General features: G+C 38.1%; 1 protein-coding gene across 1 annotated transcript in view; it reads left to right on the top strand.

Moving 5' to 3' along the window:
- The window catches only part of LOC101864552 (fatty-acid amide hydrolase 1), a gene marked incomplete at its 5' end in the record, with an annotated part of 10,458 nt that extends 3,753 nt beyond the window's left edge, over positions 1-6,705 (top strand). The window contains 5 exon segments of the mRNA XM_005108124.3: positions 1,950-1,993; positions 4,291-4,330; positions 5,335-5,446; positions 5,920-6,068; positions 6,480-6,705. Of these exon segments, the coding sequence (XP_005108181.3) occupies positions 1,950-1,993; positions 4,291-4,330; positions 5,335-5,446; positions 5,920-6,068; positions 6,480-6,596 (462 nt within the window).
- Between the last annotated feature and the right edge of the window lie 2,698 nt (positions 6,706-9,403).

Below are 9,403 nucleotides of genomic sequence, written 5' to 3'. Positions count from 1 at the left end.
TTGTTGTTGTTGTTGTTGTTGTTGTTGTTGTTTTGCTATTGTATTTCTTTCTTCAAGAGTTACATCATATTTCTTTCTTGAAAAGTTAACTTATGATCAATTACTGTGAATTCTTAGAAAAAATGTTCCATAGAAATTATATGAACAAATATATTATACTAAGTATTTTTTAAAATTAATGATGCTTTAAAAGCCAGACCTGCCAACAACTCCTAAAACATATGAGTTTGGGAGAAAAACTTGTATGTTGCCAGAATCCAGTACATTAAGATAATGAAACAAACTGACCGTTGTAAATTAAATATTGCAAGTACATGCAAAGATGCTTTTGTTTCCTTTCGTTTGTAATAGATTTAGGTGGCGTTAGACCTAATTGAAACAATTCAAGAGAAAAAAGGATTTCATGCAACTCCAATCGGGGTTCTTAAGTGGGCAAAAGGAAATTGGAAAGCTCTGATCAATTTCTCAGGGCACTTGGTAGACCTGAAAAGCCAACTCTAAAAGAATTCTATTTTATTTATTCCTCAAAGTTAAAGGATTGTGAGTCTCATAAATGTTCATCATGCCTTTGTCACGTGTCTTACGTGGGTGATTGGCGGGTGCTCTGGTGTGATTTGCTTCTTCTTTCCTATCAAACATCTATCTTCTTTTTTATGTTTGTTATTCTCTTGTAACACCTCTAATCTTCTGGCGCTCATATGACCTTATGCAGTGGTGAGCACTGTAAAACCTCTACTAAATTATTTTTTTAAACGTATCCTACAACTCCTCTCTCTTCTCCCAGCACAAGATCGAAATTACATTTCCAAATTTAGGAGAACTTCCCACGTGTATATATGTCTCACTTTTGTTTCTTTAAGGTTTTCATGGTACTCCTAAGGTTAGGCCAATTTAATGTTTTGTCTTTGCTATGATTATTAACCCAGGTACAAGAGAGTAATTAACACAACTCGAAGCTTCAGGTGATCTGTTATTATTTAATTAAGATTTGCAAAATCATATGGGCTATCCAGTTGGTACCAGAAACTCAAAATGCGAAAGTATAAAATATGTGAGGCAACGTGGTGGAATCAGGCTCTCGTCAAATTTTGGGCATGTAGAGTTATTGGTATAATAATAATAATAATAATAATAATAATAATAATAATAATAATAATAATAATAATAATAATAATAATAATAATAATAATAAATAGCATTTGTATAGCGCATATCCCCGCTCAACAGCAGGCTCTATGCGCTTTACACTATATTATTAGCCCAGTAGACCATAGAACACTCCGAAACATTCTCAGCTTCCCGGGAAGCATACAGTGCAAGCAGCTGATTAAGCACTCAAACACTAACAAACTGACAATATCTTTCGCTGTCTATAGCCGGGTACCCATTCCCACCTGGATGAAGTGAGGAAAATTCGTGTAAAGTGCCTTTCCCAAGGACACAACGTCAGGCCCCTGACGGGATTCGAACCCACGACCTTACGGTTGCGAGTCCGAGAGCCTAACTACTAGGTATCATCTTAAAGCTTGTTCACTTTACTTTATTTAGAAGAAAACAACTTCAATTTATCTTGAACACCAGTCGAGATATCTTTGAAAGAAGGAGATGGGGGTCACCTGTTTTCAGAGGTAAAATTAGCGAGAAAATGGCCGCCAAAGATTAGTTATTTCCATAGCTTAAAAGTCTGTGGTAACTGAAAATTGAAATGTTTGTGCCTTAATCGACGTTCTTAAAACAAATCCACACAGAAATGAGTTCTTTAATGGGCATGAAAGGTGTTGAGCCAAAAAACAAAAATTTGATAAAAATTCCCCAACCTGCGGAAAAATGCAAGTTTCTTCACTTTGATTATTTTGACGAGAGCCTGATTCCACCACGCTGCCTCACATATGTGGGTATTTTAAAAAAGAGTTTTTGAATGCTTTGCTTTACTTTTTTTTTTATTACAGGACAGACACAAAGCAGATATGTTCTCAGCTTGTATCGGGTTCAAGTAAGTACTTTACAAAGCTAACCAAGAGACCTACTTTACTTTACTTTTTCATCCTCTGTTGCCGTTAAGCGTTGAGGGGAGCTGCAGTTTTCTATGGTAGGCCAGCTCCGCAGCTCTTTCAGTTGTAATGTTATGTTTTCTTGGGGTTTCCTTGACACCCTCGATCCACCGTTTGTGTGGCCTTCCTCTTCCTTTATAGCCTGAGTGCTTGGTGTTGTAGGCTCTCGAGGCTGGCTGGCCAGGTGACATACGTAACAGGAGGCCAAATCATTTTATCCTCTGTCTTTGTATGTAACGCTGGCAGGACTCAGTGCCGATAGCTGCTCTTACTTCTTCATTTAAGAACATCATCAAATGCAACACCAGGGAATAGTGGCTGAATGGATGGGCAATGGGCAAAACTGGAAGAACTGTATTTGCACACATGACAGCCCCCAACTCTAAAGATGCAATAAATTCCCTAAGTAGAAGAGAACAAGTCACGATCTTTCGCCAACGAACACAACACATACCACTAAATTCCTACCTTAATAGGATCCGCAAGGATACCTCACCCGACTGCCCGTTGTGCGACTGCCAAGATGAAATAGTACCACACCACCTCTTTAACTGCCCAGCACTCTGTGACCTGCGTAGCACCTACCTACCTGCCTCCCCAGACATCGGAAACACTCTATACAGCGACAAAGCACAGCTGATTAAAACCTGTCAATTCTTTGCCATATCGACAGACCGAAGGGCTAGAACCCAAATGGCCGCTGGATCGCAAAAGTAAAGTAAAGTAAAGTACTTCTTCATTTCTCTGCGTGTCTCGTCTTGTGGTGATAAGGGTTAACAAGAGACCAAAATTCTGGAAAGGCAAAATTTTGAAATGTGGTTTTAGAACATTTCCGTCCTGTTGCGTCTGTCAATGATAAAGCAACTCTTTTATAACATCTATGTCTTTGCTGTACGCATGGCAAGTTCAGTAAATTAAATGTAATAATTGACTTTGGTACTGGTGGCGTTGGTGGCCTAGTGGTTAGGTTCTCGGACTCGCAACCGTAAGGTCGTGGGTTCGAATCCTGTCAGGGACCCGACGTTGTGTCCTTGGGAAAGGCACTTTGCACAAAGTTTCCTCACTTCACCCAGGTGGAAATGGGTACCCAGCTATAGACAGTAAAAGATCTTGTCAGTTTGATAGTGTTTCAGCGCGTGAAATCCGCAGCTTGCACTGTATGCTTCTGCGGAAGCTGAGAATAATTCTGGATGTTCTCAGAGGGTCTGCTGGGGTAATAATAGTTGTAAAGCGCATAGAGAAAGCTCTTGGGCATGGATATGCGCTATATAAATGAAAAAAAGAAAAAAGAAAAAAAAAAAGATTTGAATCCCTTCTAAAAAAGCTTCTGATCCTATTTGTAACACTGTCATCTTTGGGTACAATGGTTATGTCAGGCATAGACAAACATTTCCAAGTCATTGGTGGGAGTAATTATGGGATTCTGAATATCTTGTGCGCTAAAGCTGGGGGAAAAGTGGTTGAAATTAGAACTGGGCAATTGAGACGCTTTAGCGAAATCCGGATAATATGTTAGTGCTCCTCTTCGGCAAATAATATGACAGAACGGCTTCTGCAAATGGGTTAGAACCACTTCGACAAACGGGTTAGCATCACTTCAACAAATGAGTACGCCCACTTCGGCAAGCAGGTCAGGAAAGTGAGATAAGAGTCTGAATTCGGACAATGTTTTATTGCTAAGTATCCGGTTATTCGGATAGATTATCCGGATTTTGCCCACCTCTAGTTGAAATACCAAAGCTGTCAAAAGGGAAATTAAAACTGACATAATAAAACAATATTGTCACTCGCAGGCATTTCCTGAGATAAATTATTAGATATCTTGCTTCCAGCTGGGCCAGAAACTATTGGTTTTGATTTTCAAGACCAACAATGTTGTTGTTTGTTTGTTTTTTATCATCAACTGACACCGGCTGCGTTCATTATTAATTACTAGGTCGACTTGCGATGACCTTATGATCTTTCTTGTAAACAAACACTTTTTTGTCACATATAAGCTGTTATCACTTTTGAAGCATCAGTGTTCAGCACTTGTTCAAAGATAGTCAAAAGCAAATTAAGTAGATTCATTTGTTGGCATACCATAGAATGAGGGTTTGTAAATCTCTCCCCCTCCCCCCTTCCCGATAAAAAAGTATCTATTTATTTTATGAAGACTATACAGAAGTAGATAGTATGGAACCCTGGTAAAAATGAATATTATGAAGATTTCACAAGGTCTCTTTGTGTGTGTTTACAGCTCTATGGACGAGTACTTCGATCACGTAGGAGATTACATGGTGAGTACCCATCCCCGAAAAATTCTAACCTAGCGTGCTCGTGACGGGTGAAATGACAGCTGAACCTGCTCTAGTGACCACCTGTTCAAGACAATCACTTGTACTTGTATAATTGACCACTTCTTACTACCCCCCCCCCCCCCCCATTTGTTTTTAAATGTATTATAAATACTGTCCAAGATGAACACTTTTTTCCGTATTAATGGGTTGTTGTCTTGAACAGGTTCGACTATATTCCAATTCCACTCACAGACTGATAAGCTACAGGTCTTGAAAATAAAGTAGGCTATGCCTGGTGTATAGAATATGGTATGAAGATGTTGTTGTTTTTTGTTGTTTGTTTTTTTTAAGACTTTTGGATCACTGACAAGTACAAGTTGGATCTTGTTACACATGTAAAGTTACATTACAGTACTATTTATAGATTTACAGGTGAGTAGTCCAATATTTCTGTTAAGGAAAAATCAAGGGAATCCAAGAAGAGGATAAACAACTCTGTTCATTTGGAGACTTGTCTGGAATTTTATCATACTACTTCTTTTGAAAAGTTATATATACATTTATGAATACAGTATTGTACGTATGAATCCAATTTTATTGCAATTGTAATGCACGCAATGTATATGACCCGTTGTTTGTCTGTACTGTAATTATTCATTAGGCTTTGGGATTTTGAGCGTTTCGCTGGTTCTGTAAGTTACTGTTTCTGTAAGGTTGTAACAAGTACTCATTGTTGCTACTACTTCTTCTATTATTGTCACTGGTGTTTATGCTAATCATATTCTATTAATATCTATTTGACCCACCTAACATTCAAAAGCTTTTCATATCCAATTAACATAATAAGTTACTCAGTCTTTCTCCTGTTTTAGAACTTCAAAAGGAAAATACTTGTCGAAATGCAACCGTAGTTTAAATGTTTACTCAGCCTTTGCAAAGTTAAGAAATATCTCAAAGACGTTACTGGGTTTAGACTGAAACTTTTTTACTTTATTTGTTCACAGGTGTGGAAGGAGGCCTTTACCCAGCTGTGGAGGGATCACAAACTGGACGCTGTCATTTGCCCTGTGTTCCCGTCTCCCCCCGTCCTCAAAGAGATCATGCTTCGTGTTTCGTGTATGTAGAAGTTAAAGCTACTCTGAGATAATGTCTCATGTTTCATGTATGTTGGAGTTAAAGCCACTCTGACATAGTGCCTCATGTTTCATGTATGTAGGAGTTAAAGCCACTCTGACATAATGTCTCATGTTTCATGTATGTAGGAGTTAAAGCCACTCTGACATAATGTCTCATGTTTCATGTATGTAGGAGTTAAAGCCACTCTGACATAATGTCTCATGTTTCATGTATGTAGGAGTTAAAGCCACTCTGACATAATGTCTCATGTTTCATGTATGTAGGAGTTAAAGCCACTCTGAGGTAATGCTTCTTGTCTCTTGTATGTAAGAGTAAAGCCTCTCTGAGATACTTGTCTCTTGTATGTAAGAGTTAAGCCTCTCTGAGGTAATGCCTTGCTTTCTTCCCAATCTTTCGTTTGTAAAACCTCACCATATCAAAAAGTCTCATTCATTCTTGTTTGGACATTTCAGCAATCTCCACCTACTGTCGACTCTTTAACTCCCTGAACTACCCAGCTGGCGTGATTCCGGTCACCAAAGTGACCCAGGAGGATCTGGACAGAGCTGCAGATCCCGACGTGTTCAGTCCTGACACTGAGATGGAGAAGCTGCTACTGGAGGTAACATTCTTGTTCAATAACACACATTTGTCGTATCATGTTCAGTTTGTCTGATGCTTGCATGCAAAAAAATGGACGTATCGTGGTGTCAACTTAAACTAAACCCATTTAATCCAAGGTGTGTGTGTATATGTGTGTGTGTGTGTGTGTGTGTGTGTGTATGTGTGTGTGTGTGTGTGTGTGTATGTGTGCGCTGTTGTATGTGTATGAGTGTGTGTGTTTATCTATATGCATGTGTGTGTATGTGTGTGGCGCACGTCTGTATGTGAAACCCACCTCCTATCCGTTCTGAATTGTGTCGATGGATATGACGGGAAAATGTTTCTGTATTACAGTTACTGTTGTAATTATGAAATTCTTTTTTTTTCTTTCAATCATAAAAATGAACCAAAACTATTCTGTTCTTGACAGAGCTCAAGAAATGCCCAGGGCCTCAGTGTTGGAGTACAGTGTGCAGCCTTGCCCTTCCAGGAAGAAAAGTGCCTTCGGGTCATGAGAGAACTGGAGAAGGGTCTGGGCAAGATGTGATTTGGAAAACCAAGCTTTTGGATATTTCCTCAAAATATTCTATGATCAAAGTTTAGGTTTATATGGTCGCTTTAATTAAAGGACAAGTGGGCTAAGCTTAGCCCAGATTTCGGGGATTTCTAGAAATCTTCACCTACACCAAAAATGGGCATTGCCCTACCTATAGGAGAAGTTTGGTTTCATTGGTGTGCATATGTTTGGTTTTAGAGAAAACTCTCCTTGTCTTTTAAAGAAACTGAACAAGGGTCCAAAAACTTTATCTTCGATTTTTTCAAAACAGCATAATTTTTCGGGATAGCCCCCTTGTGCTTAAAAGCGACCATATAGGCTACAGTCGTACCTGCTTTTACAGAAAGGCAACCATCTGTACAAACGACCATTTCCCACTTTCTCCCTTGTGTTTTTTCCTCTATCACAATGACACTGTGTAAGACGTCTGCCTGTCTAAGACAATCACTTTTCTCCTCGCATAATGTTTGTGAAGCGTGCTGACAAAATGAGTTACTTCTCGGATTCAAGACTTATAAAAAAAGAACAATAGACCTATCACTCTTATAGGTGAAGTTTTTTTTAATCATTTATTAGTATGGAATAATAACAGGCTTGTTATAGTTAAAGAATAGTAAGGCATTATTTTTTTTTTTATTCTACAAATTTGACCTTGTGTCGATTTTTTGCCAATATCTCCATTTTGTAGATTGCGAGAAGTAACTCATTTTGTCAGCAAGCCTCACATTTTTAAGTAATGATGTGCATTTATTCACAAATCTATGCTACAATTCATATTTTGCCGCCTTTCAAGGCTATCATGTGCAAGTACCTTATAGTAGCATTTGTAGGTAGAGCGGAAAATATTATAGAAAATATTGAAACATTTGCATTTGTTCTGTTGGTATTACTAACAGAACACTGAGAGGGATATCATTGTTGACTTTTACAAAGATTACAGATCTAAAAAAATGTTATTGTGTTTTATTCATTAATATTTTGGTACAGATGTGAAAGGATTTGTTCTGGAAGGAATGTTACAGATGTGAAAGGGATTGTTCTGGAAGGAATGATGTAACGTGTGTATATATATGGAGCAATTTTGTACATGAGGAAGCTCTGACGATAATGAAAGAAATCTGTCTGTTCATTGATGTAACATTTGCTATCATGGTGCTGTTAGAAAGAGAACTAGTCATGTCTCATGTCCTGTTTGCTGCAGTGTCTCCTTAAGCCCGCTGATATCTTTAACTCATGATATTGTAGTTGTAACCAATAAAAATGTGGGAGATTTCCACACCATATTTTTTTTTTTTCATGAGGGAATTCCGCACCATACTTTTTGTTTTGGATTGTGAGATGTTTTTTTGTTGAGGTTTTAGTTAATTTGTTGTGTTGGGTTGTTGTTGGGTTTTTGTTGGGGGTTTTTGGGGTGTGGTTTTTTTGTTTGTTTTGTTTTGTTTTTGTGTGTCTTTTTTTTCTTTTGAAGGGGTGGTTTTTTTGTTTTGTATTGATTTTGTTTGGGGTTTTTTCAGGAGGGGGGTGAAGGGGTTTGTCCCTCCTCTGGTAGCATGCGCACCTGATTGATTCTACATGCATACATGTATTTGTGCGCGTTTATAGAGAAAACCAAAGGACTAATAAACAATGTTACGAATCCTTCTGTAAAAGTTCCTTCCCTTTAGTTCACTTTGAATAATAGGAAAATGCGCGAAGAACACAAGGGAAAACCAAGGATGTCACTTTCTGTCATTTTGAGAGAAACAAAAGTAGAATGCTTGACAGTCCTTGTTTTACCGTAGTACATAGGTCCTAGCCCTGGACACTAACATGGGCTGGAAAACACAATCCAACCAATGTTACAACTCAAATCCTCCAAAAACTGAAATATCTTGTTTTTCCTTTCTACCCTTGACATGTATACGCGTATACATATCATCGGCAAGCTGTGTAAATGTACTGTGTGGGTGATTAGCGGATGCTCTGGTGTGGTCTGCTCCTTCTTTCCTGTCAAACATTTATCATTCTTATCTTTCCTCCATCTTTTTTTTTTTTTTTTTTTTTCTTCGTAGGTTACTCTATAGTGACACTTCTGAGCTCTGGCATTTATAATAACTTTTGTGTTGCAAGTGCCGCAGAATATTTACTAAAACTAAAATTATGACAAAGTGCAGAAAGCAAAATTGTGCAGTTATGAGAAAAAAGAGAACTATTTCACTTTGTTATACAGTTATATTGTAGCTTTCTTATGTATGGGTTCTTGTTCTTTTTTCAACGTGATTTAGAAATTGAATTTAGAATGTTGACTATACTTTTCCGGAGCACAATCATCATCCGAGACCTCAGTCGTAAAACTGCAATTTGAAAAAGATTCATAATTGGTGATGCTTTTAAGGACAAGCGGCTGACCCAGATTTCGGGGGTTTCCAGAAATCTTGATCAACACCGAAAGTGGGCGTTGCCCTACCTATAGGAGAAGTTTGGTTTCCTTGGTGTATATATTTGGTTGGTTATAGAGCAAATTCTCCTTGTCTTTTAAAGAAACTGAACAAGGGGCAAAAACTTTACCTTCGATTTTCTCAAAACAGCATTAAAAGCGACCAATTATGGGCTAAGTACATTTGATCACCTTTCCGATGATTTAATAATAGGAATGTATGGCACACAACATTTTTCGGAAAGAAAAGAAACAGTAGACGAAAGGACATCATCATCATCAAGTGCCAGATCTTCGACAGACATTGACGATCATGGTACTCCATTCACTCCTTTGCTCGGGTGCTCTCAGAAAAGCTACATTATCCTGATTCACTCCATCC

The sequence above is a fragment of the Aplysia californica genome, unplaced genomic scaffold (assembly GCF_000002075.1).
Source record: "Aplysia californica isolate F4 #8 unplaced genomic scaffold, AplCal3.0 scaffold00662, whole genome shotgun sequence".
Taxonomy (NCBI): domain Eukaryota; kingdom Metazoa; phylum Mollusca; class Gastropoda; order Aplysiida; family Aplysiidae; genus Aplysia; species Aplysia californica.
This window is presented reverse-complemented; position numbering and strand designations above follow the sequence as displayed.